The sequence below is a fragment of the Cyphomyrmex costatus genome, unplaced genomic scaffold (assembly GCF_001594065.2).
Source record: "Cyphomyrmex costatus isolate MS0001 unplaced genomic scaffold, Ccosl1.0 scaffold72, whole genome shotgun sequence".
Lineage (NCBI taxonomy): Eukaryota > Metazoa > Arthropoda > Insecta > Hymenoptera > Formicidae > Cyphomyrmex > Cyphomyrmex costatus.
The window spans coordinates 398,480-425,578 of NW_017280289.1; the positions used below are offsets into that span (position 1 = coordinate 398,480).

At 32.4% G+C, this 27,099-nt stretch overlaps 3 protein-coding genes across 5 annotated transcripts; 2 read left to right on the forward strand and 1 right to left on the reverse strand.

Moving 5' to 3' along the window:
• The first annotated feature begins 13,032 nt into the window (after positions 1-13,032).
• On the forward strand, positions 13,033-18,934 carry LOC108780613 (ankyrin repeat domain-containing protein 13D). The gene is made up of 13 exons (XM_018548377.1): positions 13,033-13,267; positions 14,585-14,720; positions 14,827-14,951; positions 15,182-15,227; positions 15,386-15,529; positions 16,679-16,859; positions 16,967-17,192; positions 17,262-17,390; positions 17,522-17,672; positions 17,775-17,936; positions 18,012-18,112; positions 18,202-18,290; positions 18,629-18,934. The coding sequence occupies exons 1-13, from the start codon at positions 13,169-13,171 to the stop codon at positions 18,855-18,857; spliced, it is 1,818 nt and encodes a 605-aa protein (XP_018403879.1). The 5' UTR covers positions 13,033-13,168; the 3' UTR covers positions 18,858-18,934.
• A 1,477-nt stretch (positions 18,935-20,411) lies between these two features.
• On the reverse strand, positions 20,412-22,796 carry mip40 (Myb-interacting protein 40). 3 transcript variants are annotated; one of them, XM_018548402.1, is made up of 7 exons: positions 22,639-22,796; positions 22,170-22,245; positions 21,953-22,088; positions 21,675-21,872; positions 21,152-21,335; positions 20,717-20,865; positions 20,412-20,624 (listed from the first exon to the last, which is right to left on the reverse strand). In XM_018548402.1, the coding sequence occupies exons 2-7, from the start codon at positions 22,243-22,245 to the stop codon at positions 20,603-20,605; spliced, it is 765 nt and encodes a 254-aa protein (XP_018403904.1). In that variant the 5' UTR covers positions 22,639-22,796; the 3' UTR covers positions 20,412-20,602. The 3 variants fall into 3 exon arrangements, with proteins under 3 accessions (XP_018403904.1, XP_018403903.1, XP_018403905.1); XM_018548401.1 differs by having other exon boundaries at positions 22,561-22,796; XM_018548403.1 differs by lacking the exon at positions 20,412-20,624 and having other exon boundaries at positions 20,707-20,865; positions 22,561-22,796.
• A 526-nt stretch (positions 22,797-23,322) lies between these two features.
• On the forward strand, positions 23,323-26,215 carry LOC108780622 (multiple inositol polyphosphate phosphatase 1). The gene is made up of 8 exons (XM_018548386.1): positions 23,323-23,566; positions 23,643-23,953; positions 24,021-24,146; positions 24,238-24,382; positions 24,481-24,581; positions 24,659-24,768; positions 25,179-25,379; positions 26,016-26,215. Exons 1-8 carry the CDS (start codon positions 23,401-23,403, stop codon positions 26,188-26,190), a joined length of 1,335 nt encoding a protein of 444 aa, XP_018403888.1. The 5' UTR covers positions 23,323-23,400; the 3' UTR covers positions 26,191-26,215.
• The last annotated feature ends 884 nt before the right edge of the window (positions 26,216-27,099 follow it).

Here is a 27,099-nt window from a genome sequence, read left to right on the forward strand (position 1 = left end):
GCCAAGCGTCCGCCCCGTTCGTACGTTCGTGGGCGGAAACCCTTGTCAAGTCGACCCCAGAGTTTGCCAATGCTACGCTGAACGTTAACACCAACTGCCAAATGCCAATCATCGTCGAAGATACGGCGTCGAAAGAAAAGCTATCGCATTCGGAGCACGAGACGCGAAACCGCCAATTACCACCGGTTGTAGCGAAAAGTGTTACCCTATGAGTTATTCCAGCATATGCCGGGACTTGTTATGAAAATGCAAAGCTCGTAAAAGCAGCATCTCTTCCTCTGCTCTCTGTTTCCCGTCGTCGAGACGGCATGTACGCACGAGTTTTAAAGAGAAACATCTCTCTATAATTACGGTTGGCGGATAGCTCTATGGGTTGACAATCGTGCATAACACCTTTCTAGTGCTCATAGAGGAAGTTACCGACGTAAGATTTATCTGAACGATTTCCGCCCGTTCGTGTTTTGCACTTGGCAAACTCCGACCGGGTTCCTTAGCCGTAACGAGGGACTTTTCGATTAAAATAGATAGCGAATAATTGGCGTGCGGAGCGAGGCGACCTCAAACTGTTGCATTCTCTCGCTTCCAACTCGCCTAACAAAGAGAACCTTTTGGTTCGGTACGAATGAGATACGCACTCGCACTCGATGCGAGCATGCATGTCCTTCGAAGTGCTGATTCCCGAACCGTCTCTTAGGTCATTGCAATAGATCTTCCTTCTTCCGCTAAGAGCGCAAACGTTAACGCGTTCTCGGTAATGATGGAACTAAAGGCGTTAGATTAATCCCCAGGGACGCCGTCCGGCCGATCCCTGGGGAACGAGCGATCGAATTTGACGGACGAAGGGAAGACCGATGGAATCGATGTTCGGTCTGACCGATGTTCAATGCTAAACGAACGCAGACAAGCAAGATTTGGTAAGTCTCGCGTGGAACAGAGCTGCTAATTGTGATATTGTATCTAAATTTATTGGATCTGCCGCGAATCGAGCAGGAAAGCGCAAAGGCGTGTAAAGAAATGAGAGAAGAAACGATAAAAAAAGAAGAAACAAAATTTTATACACCAATTATACTGCCAGATAAATAATTCAAAAATTTGTTGTTCAAGCCTCTCTCTCGCGCGTTAAAGAGGCACTATATGTTGCACGGCATGCGTCGCCGTATACCGGACTTAGCCTTGTTAGCCTTCTGACGACCTAAGACCGTGTTCGCCAACAAAGGAGCTGCACGCGCGTATTGGGGTAGGGCTACGCAGTTGAATCGATCGAATATTTGAAGGTTTCGCTCCAAAGCACATACATGCATTCATTGAACACACAGGTACACTTATATACATACATATACCGCGTGTTGCATCAAATATTGATGTCAGTTATTTTATAAGTACTAGTAATGCTTATTAGAGAAGGTATTACATTTATGAAATGTAATTAATCGATCGATTTACAAATGTAATCAATCGATTAATTTTATAAATCTAATACTTGCTAGAAAAGATATTACATTTATAAAATTATCTGACATACTGACCAATATGTTGATGCAACAGGCGGTACATCGCGAGCGCGAAGAATGATGACATCACATTTGTATAGTCTAATCTACGTCATTTCTTATACTCCTTTCTCGCTTCGGGTCGTTCGCGGAACGATTTATCCACTCGAATCGATTATTTCGAAATACAACGTTTGATCTCGATAATTTTTCTAATGTAGCGATAACGAATAGACACTTGCAAATTTTATATGTTGACAAATTTGATGAAACTAACTTTGCAAGTAAGCGTTATGTCCTAAAACATTAATGATGCCTGATCTCTCATCGTAGTCGATTGAGTTACATTAGAAATAAAATTCAGATTTTATTTGAAAATATATAAATGTCCTTTTTACATAAAAATAAATTTTTTTTATGAAGATAAATTGTATTAATGAAATAAATTTATAAATATAATTATATACTTATTTTTTGTACATACGTATTTATATATATTTATATTTATTAAGGTATATGTGTTATTTACAAATTTATTTTAACTATTCTTAATTAATCAAAATATCTTAACTTCACAGATTAAAAGGATCATGAAAAAGAGAAAAATATTGACTATACAAATATTGGTCTGTGAGGAAAGCTATACAAAAATATTTTGAATAACACAAGAAAAAGATCACGTAACTTTTTGTCTTTAATGTAATCCAATACGGCTGCCATATGAGGGATCAATTAAGATTTTAATGCAATAAATGACAAAATATTTCGTATTTCACGGAAGAAAATCGGCGAGATGTTGCAATGTATATACTAAAGCAGCAGTCGCTATTAAAAGTTTCTTCCAATTTCCCGATCGTTGTTCGTACGTTAGTATAATTATCTTGTATATTAATATAATTATATTCTTGTACATTATGTCTTGTATATTACGTGTTATTATCTTGTAGCCCCTCGTTTTTTTATTATTGAACTTAATGTATTAAGAATTAGTATATTACTGTTGTTTATTAATAATCACGATACGGGGTGTAGATTTTATTAGCATAATAAGTGTCAATTCTGACGAATTGCGTTAATTTAAACTCAATGATTCGAGAGTATAACTCGGAAAGAGATCAATAATTCTCACAAAAAGGTAACGGATTACCTTTGTGTTCAAAACCGTAGGCATCGCATTGTCAGTATTTCCCGATTTTTTATCAATGTCATCGTATCCATATTTTTCAGAAAAAACTCATTGTTTTTTTTTTTAAATTACCAATGGTAATGATTGCCATTTAATACAATGTTGTCGTCGCACAGAAAAGATTCGTTTCTTCCCAAGTAAATTTGATGACGAATAACTCGTATGTTACAAGATACTATGGCTAATTGTATCTGTTTATCGAAACTTATCACGTTTTATGAATTTATGTGTGTGAAACAACAGCACTCAAATAATAATTATAAAATAATATTTATGCGAAAATTAAGGTGCTGTTGAGATCTTGATTATAGTCAATTTTTTACATCTCGTGTTCACAATGATATAGAGAATCGTTATAAAGTATATTTGCAAAATAGAACAACATATACAATTACAGATAGCATAGAAAATAATTGCCGTCCATGTAGGTTCCTTACTACTGTCAAAATTATTATATGTATAGACAGAATTTACCAAGGACAATACGCAAACGGAAACTGCTAAAAAGTGATACTATCACTTAATACTTAATTATTAATATGACTTCTACCGTCATTGTATTCTATGCAATCTGTACATATAACGTTCAAGTGCGGCGGTAACATTGAAACTTTTAATATATATACACCGAAAAGAAATTATTTCTAAAACTCTATAAGATTCTTATCCGTAGAGTATTTTTTAAAATATCATTTTTAAAGAATTTTATACGTTCAGTATACAATATTCTTCTTCGAGTATTTATTGAGATGTCTAATCATTTAAATTTCGGCATTTTCGCGTTATTTTTTTCATTCGTGTTTTCGAACGCATGCAGTTGGCGACAAGTATGGCTTCGTGTCTGGTATTTTCGAGCTGAATACGTCAATACATTACGATTGGAGTGTGTTCAGTAGCTGTCTGATGTTCTGAATCTTTAAAAGACGAATAACCGTGTACAAAATTAAATTGAAAGGACAACTAACACAATAATTTCGGATTTTTTTATTCATCACGCATGAATATTTTTAATACAATCCCTTTGATGCGAAGACATACGTGACGCTATAAGTATGTACCATATCGAGTGAACATTAAAGTTGAAACGGGAATCAAAACCGTTAGTTGAAACGACAAATAACGTATTGGATCGTGTTATATTTCGCGGTAGTAATAATCCAGCCGTTTAGCCGATCGTTTAAGCTTCCGACTCCGTTAACATGGCGCGATACGAATTTGCTACGCGATATATCGTGTCCGAAACACGACACACAAAACACGGAACACACGCAGCAATAAATTTTTGATGGTTTCTCAGAAATTCGTACGATTTATTGTCGATCCCACTCTGCACGATGACATAAAACGACATAGATCGCGTGTTAAGATCAAGTGTCACTCGACAGGAGTATCGCGTTGAAGAGAATTTTGGTGGACATCCGCAGAATGGCACTTCGCGAATGTAAACAAGTACAAGTTTATTAACTGTGCCATCACGTATGCCAAATATTCTCTAATTGTGCCCTCACCCTCGCGTAAAGAACAAAAGCGAGAAAGGAAAAGCCCCTCCACGAGCGAGGGGGAGGGAAGGCAACCCTTATGGAAAAATATTGACCAAATCACTTACGTTGAATATTAAATATTCAAAGTATCCTCACTTTAAACACTCTCTGTGATACTTTTAATATTCAAAATAAGTGATTATTATTAATTAACCGCGCGGTGCTGGTGGTATTAAATTTCTACAAGGCAACGTTTCGACGACGCGAAGCAAGGGAGGGTGGTGAGAAACGGGCAAGTTTTAAACATTCGTAACGAAAGCTTTACAGACTTAAAGAATACCTCAGGTTTATTTCATACGAAACGTACACAGCATACACACCTCGTCGTTCCGTTCGAAGCGACCGGCCGGTCTCGAGATTATGTCCTCTTTTTTTTCGCACCGTTCCAACGGCGAACGGTCCACCGTCCATCTGTCGCTTCGGCCCGGACGACTGACTGATGAACACCGAACGTTACAAAGTAATATGTATCTCTCTCTCGCGATATATTAATGTCAATATTTACTTAGTCAAAGCTGCCGTCGCAACGGGTCGTCGCGACGGTTCGGGACACCGTGTAATATATACATTAGCTAATACACCGCGGGGTTTAATTGGCGGTCTGCTGACTTTCGAGGTAGCATATCCGCCGCGTAGCCTAAACCAGATGACTCGCCCCGCTGGTGCGACGAGCAACGCGAGCCGCATCGTTATCCGTGGCATTTGATCGTTGCGCTCGTAACGAGTGGTGCTTTCCAGCAAGTTTCTACACAACAGTGGTTATATTGTCTTTGTTTTTATTAACATAGATAACGAGGATATAATGATTCATTGCGCTACAATTAGTCGACACAAGTGTCATTTCTACCTTCGTTACTCGTCGAATACTAACAAAGATAGAATGACCCTCGTGTCGATTTGTGTCATCAAATGCAAAGCACCCCAGCCGTGTCATCTGTGTCATCTCTTGCTGGAAAGCACCTGAGGATTTGTCGTCGATCGATCGACAAGCGGAGGGGCACATTCGCGTTCGCGCTCGAACGACAACCGAGTTCGAATTCATAAAACGCGTCTCTCTCTCTCTTTCTCTCTAAGCCAGCTGCTGCATACGTACGCGGTAATCGTAAATTCCCCGACTCAGATCAGTCAGATCAGAATCGGGCTTTCGATCGATTCGACGGGCGGGCCAGTCGTTATGCGAGCGATCGTGCGATGGTCGGGAAAGGGTCCGGAGGGGGTTGTCCCATTATTCGCGAGGGTGGAGGAGGAGGGGGGGGGGGGGGGGGAAACACGACGATCGTCTCGCATCGGGGAGGGAAAGGGGGAGGGTTGATTTATCGATATCGGAGCTCTGTCCAGCACGTTCGCCGAGATACCGAAAGAAAGATTATATATGTTGCGGGGTTAGAAAGCTAATGGCCGGGATTATCATACCAAAACGGATCTCATATCGATTTAATGAAGTGTAATTTTTTTTTTTTTTTCATACGGTATGTACGGCCGAGAGCCCCGTTGCCGAACGGCAGCATCGCCGTACTCCAGATTGTATCGTGAAGAAAATTGTTAGTGACGCGAACGATAGAATCTGCTGTACGCGATTGGGGGTGGCGTTCACGAGGGGAGGATGGTGGTTTTTTTTTTTTTTTTTGGAGAGATCGTATAATATAGCTCAACCGGGCTTAGACTATTATGCGCTCGGCCGGCCGTACAGCGCGAAGACACATATTATTATTAATATTATATTATATTATATATTATATATTATATATTATATGATTATTATTATTAATTTTTATTAATTCTTATTAATAATTATTATTACAGTCATTGTCGTCGTCATCTTCATCTTAACTCTTAACACGATGATTAGCGTCACTCACAGTACGTTAAGTAATTGTTAAAGCGCGAAATCTTTATTAATATTACGTTAGGCAAACCGTTAATATATCGCCCTGCGTTAAGAGGGTAATTTCAGGACGAATCGCGCGTTCGAAGTGATCTAAAAACATCGAGCAGACCATGAAATCGGAAACAATCTCGCAAGACGTGCAACCAGCGACTCTATCATTCTTATATCCGTATAATCGCTGCACACACATACACACACACATACACACACACACAACACACAAAGAAGCTTCTATTTATCGATAATGCGTATAATTATAACGCTGTGATTATGTCGCATTATTTGACACTCGATTATTCTAACGTATATGACTGAGAAATTACGATGCAACACGTTAATTACGTTTGAGTGTATAAATTTTATCGTTAAGACATCTCTCTCTCTCTCTCGTAATAAAGGTACCTAACAAAACCGTATATTATCAAGTTATTAATTCATCTCATCCATATATATGCGTTTTTACTCTTTCTTGTTAGGAAATGTAAAAATTTAAACATGTGTCACGTTAATCTCTTTTATTTATTTACGATCTGTGTGTTTATCCTACCGTTCTGCGGGATAAGAACTAATTTGAAGACTTGTTAGATATATGTCTGGATGAGACACAAGAAAGAAAAAGAAAGAAAATTTGCGACGACGGTTCGCACAATTGATAATCTATGTATATCACGCATCTTCCTGGAAGGAGTAGTTTTGCTAAAGTATATAAAAATCAAGCCAAATATACATAGACCTGAAACCATTGTATTGGATCATTTAACAGGAGTAATTGTACCGTACGCTCAATTTAATTGTTAGAATGCCAAAACTTTGCACAGTATTGTCATCATGCTTGAACGTGTCCTAGATTTTGACGGTCGAACGTAATATTTTCGAATTTATGTCGTTTCTATAATTTTTATACATTTCAGCAAAATTGCTCTTTCCGTATTGACTTTCGTCCTGATGCGTCATGAGATTCTGAAAAATTAAATCGTTCCAGGTGATACTCGGACACGTTTTTGTAATAACCGTACGTTTCTGTCTTTTTTTCGGATACGCGCTGCGAAATCTCGCAGTAGTGCTCTTGCTCAATGCACCTACATACGACGGATTTGCATTCGTCAGCGCAGATATCACCAAAAGATAGTTCACGTCGGTTGTCGAAAACCTCTCGGGTGCTCGCGAGACATAATGAGACATAATCGCAGCTTCATTCTCTCGTCGCGTAAACACTAGATATTGTATATAGCGTATAGCCGACTCGAACACCCGTTTTACGCGAGCAAAATATATTTCAAATGCAACTGGACCGCGCGCGGTAGCTTGATAATTCCGGCGAGACTGTTCATACAGGATATTTTGCGACTGGTGCGGAATGGACTGGTTTGTCAAGTTTTTCGCCCGCAGTAATCGATACTTATATCCAACGTTGAATGATGATTTGGATGACCAAGAACGGCAAATGACAATGGTTCACGAGTAGCAAATAATAACGCTCCAAAAATGAACAGACATTAGTTTTGTATCGTGAAATTTCGATAAAATTAGAAATAACAAATATTACGCAGATTATCTTTGTATGAAAGAGTTAAATCTAAATAATTAAAGATATTTTTTTAAAGAGAAAAGTGTTTGTACTTATAAGTATTTTTATTACAATTATCGGTACATAATTATTATTCGCTAGACGTGGCCCACTATAACGTTGATCGTACGCCGTATTATCGTCCAAGTAAATAGACGTCCGATTATTTGTCCAGTAATAGCCCGGTATTGAATGACAGAGTTTGGCCAATGATTAACCACCGTTGCATAGATCAGCCAAGCGTTAGCTCTATTGTGACGTCTGGTCGTTCTGGTATGGACCGTGTCCGCCGGGATCTATCCCTGCGTGCGCATATATAGTTTAAACGGCGATCGTCGTATGCGAATCGCGGTTTACAGATTGCAAAACTTTCGTAGAGACAATTTCTATACAATTTACAAGAGGACGCGGTCGCAGCTGAGATCATTCGCCACGTTAAATGCATATCTCGCGGATGTTAGGTCTCGCTGTCGAATCAAATAACGCGTCCCGAGGACGTCGCTCCTCCGGGGGAACGTGAACGACATCGCGACTGTGCTTTTATAACGGCGATGCCAGTTCACGAAGATCACTGTACTGCCGAATCTTTGTATTTTATCCGCTCGTCGAAGTTTCCTGTCCCTGTTGAGCGTTTGCGAGTCGCGCGCACGCACGGCAATCAACACACCCCCGGCGCGCGTCAACGAAGCGTAACTCGAGAGCGGCGATCGACGCCGCCGCGATACAATAGCGATAATTACGAATTGCGTGCGAATTGCGTGCACGCCGGTGACTTGGCACGAAGGATAAAATCGTGTTCGTCGTATACAACGTCGGATCCTTAAGAAGAGAGTGATCGTTCCAAAATGCCTGTCCCTTGCAAGCTATAGCGTCTGTCTCGCGACGACTAAACGCCGTCGCTTCGTTTAAGAACCTAGTAGCGTCTCAGCATGTTAACTGACTACCGTATAGGAGAATAAAAGTAGAAAAGGAGAAGATTGTAACGCTGTAAATTGCCTTTCTCTGCGGAAAACTGGCATTCTCCGGTGCGTTTAAGATTAAGCCGATAGAGCGTAGAGCTTATCACCGTAGCCGGCCGTAGGCCGGGGAATCGCATAATTGCACCGCCGTTACTGAAAATAGTGAAAAACGTCTGTACACAGCTAAAAGCGTGTGATATCCGTGTATATAAATGCAAAGTAGTGTATTGCGGTGTAAAGTGGTCGCGCAAAGCTCCTTAGAAACCCCAGATTTGATATATTTTTTTTTTTTTCGTCGTACACGCATCGAGTGCTTATACACCTCGCGCGATACGCGCGGTACACGCGCGGATTAATGATTGTTAATTGTTTAATGATCATTAATTTTTTTAGGGTTATACAATCACGAGAAATTTGCAGAGATTTGTGCCGCGTCATTGAACCTTCGGCGTCTTTCCTCAATAAATTCCCAACATCGATTTCGAAACGGTAAAAATTGGTTGATCTTCCAAATAAAATGATCTTGATTTCTAACGAAAAATTCAAAGCGATGCATTTATGTATTTCGAGCAATGGGGAACAGAAAAGACGACTTAAAAAAAATTTCTCTCGAGTCATGAATTGAATTTCGCGAAGTCTCGTACGTATAATACATACGTATATATCTCTTGCGGTATGAATCTCGTGTCAATTTTCCTCAGAGCAATTGTTATCTTTTGTAAAAGTTCTAAGTTATTACGTCGCTGGTAGCACTTATGATCGCCTCCACTACGTATACTCGCATGTGACAATAGAATATTTGCCGCCGATGAACGTTAAATTTGCTCACTCTTTTATTTGTCAACGATTAACACGATCAGTTTGCTGAGTCTAGTGGTGCAACTTTCGGCGACGAGCGTCTAAGATTTCAATGAACACATACATATACATATATAGATAAGACAGCTTTCGTCTGCGCGTCTCGGAGGCGGGCGATATTCTGGACTAGATGACGATTATATAGTTTCGTTGAAACTCGACAAAAGAAAGAAAAAGGATACTTTGTATTTTTCCGGAGAAATTGTCCCTCTGTCTATATGCTAAGAATCATTATCGCAACTTTTCGTAATAAAATCTATGCGAAGGCCAGCACGAGTATTTGAATCGACCGTCTCCCGTACCGCCAGTGGCAAATTTTACAGCTATACACACACAGGAAATGAAACTGACGCGAAACCGATTTTTCTTGCTATTCTTGCAACCGATATTCCTGTTCCCGTACATCCCGTGTCACACTTTTTACGTAAATAGAATTATCATGATTTCTATCATGCAACATTGAAACGCCAAGATTATATACCGGGACACAAAAAGTTCTCAATATATCGCGAATCGTCGAATCGTTGAACTTTCTCATGCACCAATGATTCTCCTTAACGTAAAAAGAAAAAAGAAGATATTCATAACAGATATTTGCGATATGCATGTTTTTCTCGCAATATATCTTAAACATACCTACCTAAAATATGTGATGGCACGTGTATAGCTCCACGCTTGGGATGATCTCTGTAGATTCAGGTTTGATACCACCTGTGCTCCACATGCAATTATTTCCACATTTAAAGGAGAATATAATAATATTTTGTCTCATATAATAAATACTCATCTTTTTTCATTTTCAGAGATCGTTATTGCGATTGTGAAAATATAAGATAATCTCCCTATTTGAGGTCAATATATATAATGACAATTCAAGAATCTTTTTTAAAAAGAATATATAAACGCGTTAGCTAATTTTGTACTCGTACATGCTAAATATTCTATATTTATACAAAAACTTACTTTGACGAACAGCGCGCGAATAACTGGAAAAGTGTACCGCGGAATACATTTTTTTTGTTTTTCATAGCTGCAGTTCAGAATTTTGTAGGAATGAATAAGCAGTAAACTTTCTGCTTTCGATTTTGTAGTTTTCCGTTGGGTTTCGAAGGCTTGAAAAGATCTCAAATGAGGACGCGCCCATTCAAAAAGGCAATATATAAAAGCAATATAGAACACGTCGTATATATATTTTAATTGTCGTATATGAAATGGATTTGTCTAGGATTTGTTAGGACCAAATGCATGAGAGGGTCAACAACGATGCGTATGATAAAGTGACGTTATATAATGTGCATTAAAAATTTCTTCTTTCTTGTATTACACATATTATGCCGATTATAAGCATAGACGTCACTTTTGAAGAACTTTATTTACATAACACACGTAATCACAAATCTGCTCATTACAAAAAGAAGCTCACTGTTGTCATCCACGTTATAATATTTTTTAAATATATATCATAAGTATAATATTTTTAGTTTTTCACACACACGAGCGTTTCCGTTAAGTTTCGATATGTAACATCAGCGCATGTGATTCACGCAAAAGCTTATTCTTTATGCAAATATAACTGCCTTATACATCTTCTGTATTCGTATGTCAATCGAAACAATACAAAAGTTTATACGGTAAAAATGTCAATAACTTTATATAGGCATCTTTACGGCACCTTTTAAACTTTTGTGTTGTTTGTAACAGAATTTAGGAAAGAAGCCAGCTACATTTAAAAGAACATGTAATTTAGATTGAAGTTACAAAATGTAATGTCATCATATCTTGCTTCTGCGGTTCTCTGTAAACAATAATGCCCATAATTTCTAATCACTTAAGTAATAATTACTGGATGGATTAACGGCAACTTTGACGTCTCGCTTATCACAAGAAATGTCGCGATAAACTATTATAAAATGAAAAGAAAAGATTATATAACGAAAGGATTAAGATGAGATGAATTCAATGTCCAAGAATGCCGTGCGTTGTAAGAGAAATACGTTTAGAACGTAATAATATGATTCAGAAATAAAAGAGAATATATTATATTAAAATATTAAAAATTATGAATTCTCTTTTTTAAATTGATTTTTGCCTTGAAAATTGTTGGTTGTGTGTGTGTGTGTGTGTGTGTGAGAGAGAGAGAGAGAGAAAGATGTATGGATAATATATAGTTTAAAAAGGTTAATATTTTTATTATAGTTTTATTCTTATTAATTTCACAATTAACCAAAATCTTGATTCAAATATTTTATGTTGTACATTTTATTTCGTCATTACTTTATTTGGTATATTTTATTTAAAACACAAAGTATAATAGCAGTTGATGTAAAAGCTCCTATTTCGCTGCGGACAAGCAAATAGATATTTTAATGACAAATAAAGAATCGCAAACTATTTATCTGAGCGCTAATCGAATTATCGTATAAGCCTATTGAAATTATTATATATATATTTTTTTGCTATAAAAATATGCATATTAAAACTAAAAATATATATCAAGCTAGAGAGTATATAATGAATAGTAGTAATTAACTAGTTGATGACGACGATGACGACAATGATGATAACGCAAAACGTAATGACGATAATGAAGAGAGATAATAATAATATACCCATACCAGACACATATAATTAATATTTTATTGAACCTTATATTTTACACACAATTATTATACACACACACACACAAAACTAAATCGATATAATTATGTATAAATAAAACATACATATAGAATATATATATATATATTACAAATTCTTCTATACATTCGGCTTATTATTTTAATTTTCTATTTGAACGATTTTAAAAATATTTCAATCCTACTTATATAATTAAAAATCGATGTATTATTTCAAATCTGCTAAGCAAACTTTTTTCTATACAAATCATTGAATAAATATAATATGAATAACTTGAAAAGTAACTTAAACTTTCATGAAAAATTATTAAATTATTTTAGTATTTATCATCAACAATTTTGACAAATAATTAATTACAATAAAACATTTACAATTATATTAATTTCAGAAATTGTTATATACGTATAATTATTTTCTTATGTGTCTTTAAAAAATACATATACTTAGGGCCACTTTCACCACCTACGATTAACTTAATCGGCCGATTAGTCCATTGAAATTGACCAATCGCGTCTGTCGTCAAAACTAAATGATAATTGTAATTGGTTAATCCTGGAAAGTTACTGGAATGGTGAAAGTCGCCCTTAATTTAATACATATATTTTAGTATTATACAAATTAAGAGAAAATACATAGTAAGTATTATAAATATATATATATATATAATAGAGATATAATATAAGAAATAAATATATAATACAAAATTTGAATTTTATAAGTTTAGGGATTTTTCATTTATTTTTATTTTATATTGCCAGCACTGGATAAAAATGGCCGCTACTGATGTTTGAATTGGCCCCAAAATGGCGGCACCAATGAGAAGTGTCGATATCATGACCTCGAGGATAGTACGTACTCATAATAGGCAGGTCTGGCAGTTTTCATTCTGTCGCATTGCGTATTCAATGAACGTTCTTTTCCTTTCATATAATGCAATCTAATGTCATGTATCGCGCTGTCAAAATTTCGTGTCGTGCGTTCGACTCGTGGTCTTCGTTACGATAAACTTGTTATATGTTAATGTCAATTAAACCCCGTAGATATGGTGAATATAGATACTATACGAAAGAATTATCCACTGCACTGGCTCGTCTGGCATAACAGCTGTGTAGAACTCGACAAGGAACTGACCACAAATCAGGTTTGCGCTTACTTGCTGTTTAACAAGCTTATCTCAATTGATATATTAATTAGATTCCGTACGCCAACAAAACGGTACACACGTGATTAACGCTAATTGTGCGTTTTATTTGCGTTTACCGCTCTCTACGACTTTGTCCTCCAGGTGCTATATGTCAACAGCTCTGTTATCAACGATAACGAGCCTTCTTCTGTAATTGACATTCTACAATGAGCGATAATTGCGTAATTGTTCGATGCAGATGAATAGCGCAATATTGTATACATGCATTCGTCTGTTAACAGTTCGAATGACGCATTTGTCATTTCAAAGTATTTTCAGTGCATCCCTTTCTTCATACGCGCTCTATCTTGAATCTAACTGGTTTTGTGATGTAATAATTATTAAGCATTTTTTTTATCTGATTACGAAATTCTCTCGAGTTAATCAATCTCGTATATTTTATGATAAATATGTGTATAAAGGTAATAAATTATATAACACAAATATACAGCACGAAAAAAGAAATGCTTAAAATAAAAGGTTAAAAGTGATTTTATATTATATCTATATAATTCATGAAGATATGAGCACAGATATATGCGATATTTTTATTTTAAAAAATCCATATGAATAAAAATGTTTAAAAAAAAGGAAAATAAGAGACTAAATATGTTATTTTATATTATGAAAAAATTAATATTTTTCTTTTACTGATAATAGTATTTCTATGTAAAGAAAACTGTTATACGAGTAAGAATAATAAAAATACATTGTCAGTTTTTCATTTTAACAAAAATGAAAATCTCTTCTATTAACTTTTAAATTATTTTTGTTTTGAATTGAAATTAATTATACACAAAACAATATACTTTAAATTATACATTAAATAACTTACATAAAGTTTTACATTTACAATCAGCAGTGTGTAAATACCATTATCAAATATAATTTAATATAGTAACAAAATAATTTATATGATTCATTCTTTGTATGTTATATTTATATTCATAAAATTATATATTCATAATTTTATGTATCCTTTTCAATTTATGTTTGCAAAATTGACTCAAGCTTACAGTAGTAATGTAAGTTAAAAACATCTGAAGCCTTTCATAAACAAAGAGAGAAACCTTAGATATGTGGACTTACCACTTCTAATATATTATTGAAGCAGAATCAATCTGATGTATTTTATAATATAAGCAATACATTTCAAATAATATATCATTTTAATTATATAACAAATACTATAAATATGTGTTGAAAGATAAACTAAAAATACAATGTTACAATTATCTTAGCTCATATAAATTATAATATTTAAATATATTCTAGCATGACATAGAAAAACATGATAATCGAGGAAGGACACCACTGATGTTAGCAGTAACTTTGGGTCATACAGATTCTGCTGTAGTATTGTTACAGCATGAAGCTAATGTTAATACAGAGAACACTCAGGGATGGACTGGTAATTTATTTGTCCTTTTTATATCTGTCTGTAATCTTTACGAACATTTATACTTTCGACAATTTTATTTATTTTTATTATAATCAGTTTATTTATTTTGATACAGTGGTTCAAGAAGCAGTTGGTACAGGAAATCCTGAATTGCTGCAATTGGTACTTGCTAGAAGAGATTACCAGAGATATTGTAATCGAGTAGCTGGTATACCAGAATTACTCCATAAACTTAAACAGGTCAGTTTCATGTAATAACTAATACATTATTAATTCAATGCATATACAGTCACAAAATATACAATCTCTTTCATTGAAAGAGAAATTCTTTTTTGCAAGTTCTGTAAATTAATAATAATCCTTGTGTTTTCCTTGTGTGGACTATTATTATGTGAAAACTAATTGATTTTTCCATGTTCTTGATTGTTAATCTCGACGGTCTTACAATTAGTAATAGAAATCCTTTTCAGGCGCCTGATTTTTATGTAGAAATGAAATGGGAGTTTACAAGTTGGGGTAAGAGAAATAGAGGATTTAATAACATCTGTTTTTATTGCTAATCTTTAAGATCTACAGTTTAATCTATAATTTGAATCTAACTGCAATTTTAATACACTTATCTAATTCATTTTTAATAACACTTGTGATTAACTGTCATTGTTTCTTTTGACTAGTTCCTCTTGTATCTCGGATGTGCCCAAGTGATACATATAAAGTTTATAAACAAGGTAGTAATGTGAGGATTGATACTACTTTATTAGGCTTTGATCATGCAAATTGGCAACGTGGTAATCGAAGCTATGTCTTCAAAGGACAAAGTAAGTACAGACATCTTTAATGAATATATAACGATTTTATTAATGTTCGTGCATGAGTGTCGTGCAAAAAATTTAATTTCTTTAAATTGTTAAGGAACAATGTATTAGGCTCAATTGAATGAAAACAATTAATTAATAAAATGGGCTAAGAGCCAACACAAGTTCTTAATTGCTAATATTTACTGACTTTCAAATTTTAAAGTATATAGTTGTGCTAAAATTTTTCATCCTAAAACTATAGGATTTTCTCAATGTTAAATATAAATTTGTCAATGTTATTTACATATTATCGCATACATAAAAAACACCACTAATAAAAGACAAAAACCATTTATTCGAATAACGCTCTTTTATTATGATAGTAGGGAGTTTTTGCAATACCGTTCATCCCTGATAACTCCCCTGGTAAACGCTAAAGTTACGTTATCTTTTTTTTCACAACTAAGAAAAAGATAACGTGACTTTAGCGTTCACAGTATCTGGGATAAACGGTATTGCAAAAACTCCCTATTAGCGCTCTTACATATTTCGGCTAACTTTTTAGTCCTTTTCAGAGAAATAAACTAATTTACATAACAAATCATCGTTGATTTGTCATTTATTAGTGGTGTTTTTTAATTGCCCTTTATTCTTTCTAATTTGTTTTTTAATTATAAGGTCGAGTCTTAATTTTATTATTATAAGGTTTAATTTAATTACATTAAAAAATATATTAATAAGATTTGATATTGTTTGTTTATGTCGCCTGAAAATAGACGTTGGTTCCTACTTATATGATTATTGCAAAGAATATTACTAAGACCTAGTCTAATTGGTTAGGACACTTGCGCGTAAAGCAGGCGACGATCCGGGTTCGACTCCCGGTCGAGATAATATTTTTCACAATGTAATTAAATTATTAACAGATTTTTAATGTTATTCATAGATTTCAGTAATGTCATTCAACATATTAGTAAGATCCAAGATGCAATGAGCATCAAAAATTGTTAGGTTGTTAGTCAATTTAACTCATACTGCAATAGTTTATTGATTTATTTATTTGCGTTTTATATATATACATAACAGAGTAATATGATCTTTTTATAAATATTGAGAAATAATCTAATATATTAATTAAATACTTTCTAAAAATGATATTTTTTTTTGTAGATGATGGGGCAACAATGATGGAAGTAGATCACGAAACGAGAAAAGTTTATGTTGAACATATAAAACTTTTAGGAGATGATAATATACAATTACTAGAACCATCTGAAGAAGGTGCGATAGCTCGACTTACTAATCCAATAGTTACAACATATATAGATACAGATAAAATTAGTTTTGAACGGTAACTATCTATCATTACTTTTAATATTTAATAATGATATATACATGTTTATGTATATGTATGATTTGTTCGTATCAATTTTAACAATATTGTTTATGTTGAATTAGCAATAAAGCAGGTCTGTGGGGATGGCGATCTGACAAAAGTGAAATAATAAATGGTCATGAATGTAAAGTGTTTAGCGCAAGCAATGTAGAATTAATAACTAAAACTCGATTAGAACACTTATCTGAAACAGATAAAGCAAGAGCTCGATCACCAAGAACACCTTTACAATCATTTCTTGGTATTGCAGAACAGCAGCAAGAGAGTTGCAGCACTGTTGCTACCAGTGTAATTTTTTTCAATAATTAATTAGTAATTTTATATTTAAAATATTATTAATCAAGTTATATATTGTAGGAAGAATTTAATAGTGTAGGGAATTCTTCTAACATAACTGTTGAGGAATACTTTGACCCAGCTATAGATTTAAATGGAAGAGACATAGGTAGACCAAAAGAAGTTAACACAAAAATACAAAAATTTAAGGTATTTTATATACTTTATATATATATATATATATATATAAATATTGAAAACTGTACACACACACATACGCGCGCGTACACACACAATATCTATATTACTGTATACTAATTAAAACAATTTCTTTATATCAGGCAACTTTATGGTTAAGTGAAGATTATCCATTAAGTCTTCAAGAACAAATCATGCCAATTGTAGATTTGATGGCTATATCTAGTTCACATTTTGCAAAATTAAAAGATTTTATTCAAATGCAACTTCCAGCTGGTTTTCCTGTTAAAATTGGTAATATGTTAATTATATTGATATACTGTAATATACATATATCAAATATATGTATATACATATTGCACACAAAATATATTAAAATAATTAATTCGTTTTTAGAAATTCCATTATTCCACATTCTCAATGCGAGAATAACATTTGGAAATATATTTGGCTTGGATCAAGAGGTGCCGCATGTAGGTCATTTGCAGGAAACCAATCGTATAACTTGCTTAGTCGACGATATTTGTTTTGAAACGCCTAGTGGATACGCCAAATTAGGTATGTTTTTTGTATGTATGCATATATTCTACATTTTATATATATAATGTACTCAATTTATTTGGTTGAATATAGGTGCGGAAGTTAGAACACAATTTAGTATTGAAGAAGAGGACGATTTGCTACAGTTTGCTATTCAACAAAGTCTTTTAGAAGCTGGCAGCGAACGCGATGAGGTATTGTTTTTCTTTATATTTTATTTTGTGTAATTATTTAAATATCGTATGTTTTTCCTGTTTTACGCAAAAATTATTATTTTACATAGGTTGATATATGGGAAGCATTAAAAGCGCAGAAGCCATCTAGACCAACTACACCTAACATGACTACTGAAGAAGAAAGACAGCTTCAGAGGTATGCAATAAACACGCTAAAGAGAATGTTATTGATGTTTTGTTTTCAGTTAATTTTATTATTAATTTTGCATGTGTTTCTGTGCTACAATTCATGTTCAGGCAGGTGGGTAATTTTATTGTAAATATCAATTTTGGGTAAATTTTATTCACACAGCCAAAAATTACTCACATTTAAATTAACATAAAGATTGAATATTTAAATTATAATACAAAGCATATTTTTAAGAAATCCAAAAATATATATTAACAAAATAAATATCAATAAATATCAAAATAAATAAACTAAATTTGTCAAAATATTTTTCGTATAATTAAAATAATTATTTTTGAACATAGGGCAATTCAGGCTAGTTTAGTGCTGTATCAAGAAACGACTGGCTCTAGAGAAGGTGCTGCGAATTCAGCGGGTATAAATGAAGATAGTGATTCTCTCGAAGATACTGCGGAACAATTGAGATTAGCGTTAAAGCTTTCCGAGCAGCAACAAATAGAAGAAGAGCAACAACGGTTGCTAGAAGAAGAAACGTTTCGTCATGTGCTGGAACTATCTTTGACGGACAAGTAAACTTCCAAAGTGTGTAATAGTGATAAAAACAAATTTACTACAGTATACTTCCAGAAAAGTGAAAACTTTCAGTCTCATCAAGAAACGGGACTGTACAAAAATTATTTCCTACATTTCATGGAATGCAAAGTGCATTATGGAGTAATAATGTTGCTTATGATAAACACTTGTTATTGAAGTATATAGTTAATCAAGTCAAAAGATGGAAATAGTATAGTAGTAAGTTAAGCAAATGAATAATTTAAATTATGTTATTTATTTCTTAGCTACATTTTATATGAGACAAAATCTTACCATACTATAGACATCTCAACAAGCATGTAACGAAGTCTTGAAAATTACAGCTTTTTGAAAAAGATACAGTCAAGATCGACAAACAATCAAATAGTGTTTGTGTAAATCCTATTAACTGAAAGTAAATAATGTAAGTTATGACTGTTAATATCTAGAAATAAATAGCATGTAATTCTCAAGTCTTCAAAAAAAGTTATTCATCTGGTCCTTTCTCCTTGATTTTAAATTTTATTTCTATAAAATTTATAAGTGCGTATTAGTGATCGCAATTAGGATGAAACAGACAGATAATTATTATACTTAATCAAATCAAACAATGATCCCTTTTCATATCTACAATAACATAATTCTACACAATATTTTAATGCTATGGCATGTAATGAATAGAGCCTGGATTAAAGTTCTGAGATCGCGTTGATCGTAGCTAGTTCTCCTCACTTTTAATTCGCCCAAGCCTGCAATGCGCGGTGTAATATCGATAGTGGGGAGCAACGGCGGTGTGGCAACAGTTTTACTCGAAACGAAGAACGGAAAACAAGCGAGAAAAATACTAAAACATATTGGATACATTAAACAGTTACTTCCAGATTATTTCGAATACTTTTAAAATAACTTTTTTCAACATTTTGTAATAACTTTCTTTATTTATAAAAGTAATACAAAATAAATTATTGAAAAGTGTAATACAGAAAGAATTTTGTTTTTGCAAGACCTTGGAGGCTCCAAGTTAGTTTTATTGTCTCGTAAAATCGCTGCTAATTGTCCCACCGCCGCGTTCCCTCCTATCGATGCTCTACTACAACGGCTTCGAGCATGACAAGTAGTAGTGGGGAGCAACGTGCTACGATCGATTCAAATTGGTACGTCCGTCGGCGGAAAATCCGAGCTCTAGTAATGAAATATTAGGAACATACAGGAAGCATTTATAAATATTCAATCCTCTTTCCAAAGCTTTTCATAAAAAATAAACTGAGGATGTAAGATTAGTGAAAAGATTAACAGTATATTATTTATTATTTTATATATATTGATAAAGTAATTTATTTTTGTATGTTATTTTGTTGATATCTCTTTTATAGAATTATATAAAAAGATTTAATGTGTAAAAATATGAAATATTATTTATGCACTTAAAAGAAGAAATTTGATAACTATATTTCATTATTTTTATTAAAAGAAAAATGGTTACAATTTCCTTTCGTATTAAGGTTATAATTTGTTATCAGAATATCATTAAAATATAACATTTTTCTTCTGGGCATTATGAATAAAAAAACTGCATTTTTATAAGACTACATATAAAAGTATAATCATTTCTGCATATATGCATTCATTCACTGATGAAGATGTATAGAAAAATAACAAATAAGAAATTATTCCTTGATGACATAATAAAGATTAGCAGAATTAGCGGCGGAAGAATCGGCAGTCATTGGACTGCCATATTTCTGCTATTCAAATTCCGATTGTGCTCTGAAAGATAGATTAAAATCATAATTGATTTTTTTCGGATCATCACAATTGATCAAAGGAAAACTATATCAATCAACATTTTTTATACAAACTTTGTAAAAATAGTGCCAAGTATAGTAGCACTTTGTAAATAACGTTGTTCATTTTTATGCGTTTGCTGATGCCATTTTTTGCGTATAGCATTCCATCGCTCAATATGATCTTTCATTAATTGCTCTCGCGTTTTGAGACTTTGTCCTTCCTGTAATTATGTTACATACAATTTGTGTTATAATACAATTGTCAACACAAAAAGGTATCAGTATATATCTTTTTTATTTTTAAAACTTTAATAATAGCTATGAATTGTTTTAATAATTCTTTAATCAGCCTTTTATATGAATTGAGATATATATGGAATGAAAATTGAGATCACAAATTCGAGACCTGTGTCGACTATAAATCAATTACTTTTATATAGAGTCACAGGTAATTGAATTATTAACATAAATTCAAATATTATATATTTGTTGAAATTATTGACTTACATAATCTAAATTTAAATCATCTTTTTCTTCAAGTATAGGGGATGGAACGCGATTTCTTGGTATGGCTTCTTCACAAGGCAAAGGAGGTGGCAAATAATGGACATCATTTAGCTCACCATCAGTACCAATTAAATTATTTTCCGTGTTAACTTCGTTAATTATTTCTGGACTTGGACTACGCACTCTATTCTCAAATTAATACATTTATTTTAGTTTTTCACAGATTTACGAGTATAAAATTGTATAGAGAGAAAGAGAAATTGAGAAAGTATTTATATAACGATTTAATCACTGAAATATTGTCTTTTGCATTCTTATTATATATATAGGTTTTTAAATTATAAGAAATGCTAAAAATAATTGCATATATTAAAAAATATAATAATAATATAACTATCATATACATGAAAAATTTCATAGTATAAAAAAGTACTTAAAATAAAAAGAGAGTTACTTAAAACTTAATATAATAAACAAATATTATACCAATAAGATAAATAGTATTTATATAAATTTTACTCACTTAGGGGCCAAATGAGGATTTCTTGGTTGATTGGCCATCCAAGCACGACAAATTGGATATAGTGGTGTATCTTCTTGAAATTGAGCTAAATCAACACTACGATCAAATAATTTCATTACATATGTATGATGAAACACTGTATCAGTCTGTATTGGTCGGCGACGTCTGATTCTCCGTTGAACATTCATAGATTTTGTCCTAAATGTTACAATCACCAAAAAATTAGTATCTTTTGCATAATGTTATCTATATAATTATAAAGGGATTTTGAGATTTACATTTTTTTCGTGGGATGTTTATAATCCGAAATAGGACTGTCATCTGACTCTGCTGATGAACCACTGTCATTATGATGTAATAACTCTCGAAGAGCACCTTTTAAACGATCCCTTGCTACAAGAACATCATTATCTCCTATACAAACATAATTAGTTTTATAATATTTAACATATCAACATAATTTTCAATAATTTGCTTTGTTTTATACATTATTACCTATTTCATTTTTTATTTCTATTTTTATCCGTCCTGGCATTATTGGTGAAGATTGAATATTTCTTTTCTTCCCCATCTAATTACATATAACCAAAGTTTGAAATTAATCTAAATTAATTTAATGTTAATACATATTTATTTAAATATAAAGTTTCATATAATATAAACTATATTAAGATAATTGTTAATGTAACATTAAATAATAATTAATCAATTTATATGCATTCAGTAATACGTAATAATAAATTTATATACATTTGGTAGACAAAAACGATTACTTTCAATGATGTTTGAACTACAGAATAATTATTTGACTGTATATCTGAAATTCAAATTCATCGGTACTTTTGGTTTACATTTGTTCAGAGCAAGGAGTATATTTTGTATGTACCTGTAATAAAACGTTAAATACTGTGGTTTGTGTTGTAATACAATGTAGAACATCAGAGAGAACAAATTCTCGTCTTACTTTTTCTTATAATTACATTTAGACAATAACGACTGCACTACCGTTCAATAACAATTGCATATACTTCTAATTTAACTCAGTTTTATTCAGTTCTAGTAGATTAATTTTCTGAAGTAGATCCCAAAGAGTAGACAAATTCTCTTCTTCTTCCTCTTAATTAATGCCTCTTGCCAAGAGTAGACAAATAAATAACCTCAATCTTAGCATTTCATTTCACGCCTGCGCAATGAGCGGAATATATCTGGATAGAAAAAGAGAAATGATCTATAAGGTTCAAGGTACGTTCCATTTTATGATGCATATGGAATGTTTATCTTTGTTGTCCATCAAATATTAAACAAGAACAATTGATGCATTAAAGCTGGTTCTACATTTATTGCAAGTCGATCGCAAGTTCGTTGCGACAGCCAATCTCAAGCTTGCATTTTGAAATCAACGCTTCAGATTGGCTGTCGCAACAAACTTGCTTTAGGCTCTCTCAAAGCGAGGTGGTGTGGACTCAGCCTTAGAGAGAAAAAGAAACCTATAGCATAGCACTGACGTCATGTTCTACACGGTGTTCGAAAAAGTATAAGCAATGTATATACTGCGTGGTGTATATAATATTGTTATGACGATGTTATCATTGACAAAATGCTTTTATCGCGGATAAAAGAAACTATTATATTGGAATGTACTATGTTAAGTAACTAAGAAAAAGATATATATATGTTTAACATATTCGTGGACTGTGACATGGTTTTGACACTGTAAGACTTCGGAATGCTTTGGAAATTATCTGCTGAGATTCTTATATTTTGTATGGTAGCAGATATTTCTTTTGCTTCTGATTATTCTAAGCGTAGTGACAGTTACAGATGTAGATTAGGCTCAAAAACTCCTTACAGATGTGTAGCTAATTATGATGAATCAACATTAGAATATCCAGGTATTGCTATATTGTTAATATCTCATTTAATAAATATATGGAGATTCTAACGTATTTATTGCTATTTGATTTATAGATTGTGTGGAGAAAAAGATCTGGTTGATTTTTCGTCATGGAACTCGATATCCAGGCAAAAAGTACATCCCTCGTATGATAGAAGACTTACCAGAGCTACAACATGTAATATTAAAAAATTATGAAAATGGAGCAACAAATCTGTCAGCTGATGAAGCAGCTCTGTTTAGAAAATGGAAACTATCGTTTACTCAAGGAAACATGATGAAATTGGCAGTAGAAGGAGAAAATGAAATGATTGATCTTGGAGAAAGATATCAAGCAAGATTTCCATCTCTAATGCCAGAAGCTTTTAACAATCAAACATATAAAGTATGTACAACAAAATATTCTAATATATTAGATAAGCTATACTTCTTAATCACCAACTAAATTTTAGTTTAAATTTACTGCCACACAACGTACAGAAGAGAGCGCAAGGCATTTTGCTGTTGGTTTATTTGGTTGGCATAATAGCAAAAATGTTTGGTATCCATTACCAGTATATCGAGATCGAGTGATAAGAGTAAGATTTCATTGTTTTGAAATTCTCAGACAATTTACTCTGCTCCTAATTTTCCTAGTTCTTTAGGTACATGATTATTCTGTGTTCCTAGTTTTATAAAGCTTGTCCTCGGTGGCGTCAAGAAGTTGACAAGAATGTAGATGCAAAACTAGAGAAAACGAAATTTCTGGATAGCAAGATTGTTAAAAATATGTTAGATAATATTAAAAAGCGTATTGGTCTCAATATCGATTATGGTTAGTATTTATTAAGTATATTATGCATAAATGTTAATTAATTATTACTAATATTTATGCGTGTTAATTGTTATATACAATCAACATTTTTATTTCAGAGACAGTAAATTTAATGTACACTACGTGTGCTTTTGAAACTGCTTTAAATGAAAGTATAGTATCTCCCTGGTGTAAAATATTTTCATTAAATGATTTCAAGGTATAAAATTTAGATTAAAATAAAATGTTTTTTATATTAATAAAAATTTTATCCAATTTTAAATTCGTATTTTATAGATCTTTGAATACGCAGAAGATCTAGAATTCTATTGGATCGATGGATATGGCTATCCATTAACTTACGAGCAAGCATGTGCTGTCTTAAAAGATATGTTTGATTTTTTTGGGTATGTAAATTTATGCATTGCAGTAGTAAATCTAATATAAGGTCTTTGTATTTTTCTTATTGCAATTTTTCAGTAAAAATGACAAAAATGGAAGGATGTATTAAATCTTTTTGCTTGCATATCAGATTAGTTAAACCGAAAACCACTTTAATTAAGAAATTTTAATAAATGTGAAACTTCAGTTTTATTCTAAATATTTGTAGAATAAAATATTTTATCTAATTGTAAATTTTTGGAATTAAATGTAATTTAATTATGTTAACACAGAGTGTTAGAAATCTTTCACTTGGGTATATCTATGTATTATCTTATTTTTATTTGATACTTAATAAACGTCAAAGATAAAATGATACATGGGTGCATCCAGATCAAGTTTGAACATAGTATATTATAAGAATTTCATTTTTCAGATCTAACAAAACGGCAATGACAACAGCTTATTTCACACATTCCGGCACAATTTTAAAATTAATAGCCTTACTTGGACTAGCAAAAGACGCGCATCCTTTAATGCACAACTCCTTCGCATTACGCAAGAAGGAAGATAAAAGAGTTTGGAGGAGTAGTCTTATTGACACGTTTGCAACTAACATGGCATTTGTTTTATATGAGTATGTTCCTTTTTTTTTATAAAATTATGAAATTATATATATTAATTACATATAATTTCATTAAATAAGCATAAAACCAAGCACTAGTTCTTATTTGTGATAACTTATTATAAAGGCCACTACATTGCGGATTTTATTGTTGTAATGTTCGATTTTTCACTGACGCTCCACTTAAGAATTGACGATTATTTTACACGAAATATAGTCTGGTAACGATGTTTCGTAAAAAAAAAAAATTGTATAATTCGGAAGAAAATTTATCACAAGGACACAAGCTAGCGTACATTGATGGAAAACGATAACCAGGAAGAAAGAAACAAGAAAAATATGAGCGCGTTGCTGTTGATGTAAGCGAATAATTGACTGATGTAGTTTGTATTAATTCATTTTATATTATTTTAATTGTATACTGAAGATGGTCATATTACATTGACCGAAACGTTTATATAGATTTATGTTATTGACATTAATAAATTATTGACTTTATAATAAGTTATCACAAATAAGAACTAGTGCGTGATTTTATGCTTATTTAATGAAATTATTGTTTTCGAATTGAACCACATTTTTAAAAAAGTCTTATATATTTAATTACATATATTGTCGTATATAATTACCTAATTATTCTTGTTTTAGTTGCGAGTATTACGGACCCAGTGTCTTATTTATGTTTCAAGAACAACCAGTATATTTACCAGGCTGTCCAAAAGATATGCCATGTCCATTAAATATTATGAAAGCGACATATCCAGATCGTGACGAAGAATGTCAGTTTGATGCTATGTGCCATATAACAAAACAAGAAAACTGATGCAAAAAAATATTTTTGCAGTAATGCCAAATACATATATATTCTTCTATTTATTTATATATTTAAATAAAAATACGTAAAATTTTAGTTTTCGAAAGAAGATATTTTTCTAAGAAGTTTTACTGAAACGTACCTGTGATTCGGTTTATGATAAATTCAGAATGTTTTTTAAAATGTACAGTAAAAGAGATTGAAATTTACTTTGTGTATCTCACTATGTACTTAAATAATCAATAAATGATTCTATTATTATTAGATTTCTTTTTATTTACATATAGTAACAATATCTCTCGTAAAATAAAGTTCATTTCCGCGTACAATATAATATACTTGTCTACAAAACTAATGAGGAATGAATTGATATTACATGTAAATTGAATAAATAACGAAATTTTAACTTCGACTTTTATGACAGTATAAATCATTTGAAGAAAGGAACGATATGGTAAATTAACAAATATATAAGTAGCGAATTTTGATTTAAAACTGTTGAAAGCATCTAAGCTCTTATGACAAAATATTTTTATGAAAGACTATAAATGTTGTATATGGTATATGGAAATATATTCTTATAATTAAAAAAAAACTTATAAATTAAAGGACACTGTCTTCCAATGAATTATTTATATCGTTTCCATCATCTTCCATCATGTCCTGCAATAAAATACATAACATAAAGATATAATGTGTGGAAATATTTATATTATTTAAGATATAATGTGCGGAAATATTTATACTATTTAATAGTGGAAAGAACTTAAAGTTTTATATATAATATTTTTGTGTATGTGCTACTGTCAAAAATATGTAGTTGTTTTTTTCTTGTACACATATTGTTTTAAAATAACTTACAAAATCTTGTGTGTGTGATATTGTATTTTAAACTTTATATACATATTGAAAAATAAT

Coding starts and splice junctions, on each gene's coding strand:
- mip40 (XM_018548402.1), bottom strand. CDS start 22,245: ATGGGGAAGAAAAGAAATATTCAATCTTCACCAATAATGCCAGGACGG. Junction 21,336..21,674: donor AATCCTCATTTGGCCCCTAA/GTGAGTAAAATT, acceptor ATTTGAGAATAG/AGTGCGTAGTCCAAGTCCAG. Junction 20,866..21,151: donor ATGATTTAAATTTAGATTAT/GTAAGTCAATAA, acceptor ACATAATTACAG/GAAGGACAAAGTCTCAAAAC.
- LOC108780613 (XM_018548377.1), top strand. CDS start 13,169: ATGGTGAATATAGATACTATACGAAAGAATTATCCACTGCACTGGCTC. Junction 17,193..17,261: donor GCAGCACTGTTGCTACCAGT/GTAATTTTTTTC, acceptor TATATATTGTAG/GAAGAATTTAATAGTGTAGG. Junction 18,291..18,628: donor GAAGAAAGACAGCTTCAGAG/GTATGCAATAAA, acceptor TTTTGAACATAG/GGCAATTCAGGCTAGTTTAG.
- LOC108780622 (XM_018548386.1), top strand. CDS start 23,401: ATGCTTTGGAAATTATCTGCTGAGATTCTTATATTTTGTATGGTAGCA. Junction 23,567..23,642: donor ATCAACATTAGAATATCCAG/GTATTGCTATAT, acceptor TTTGATTTATAG/ATTGTGTGGAGAAAAAGATC. Junction 24,147..24,237: donor ATCGAGATCGAGTGATAAGA/GTAAGATTTCAT, acceptor CTGTGTTCCTAG/TTTTATAAAGCTTGTCCTCG.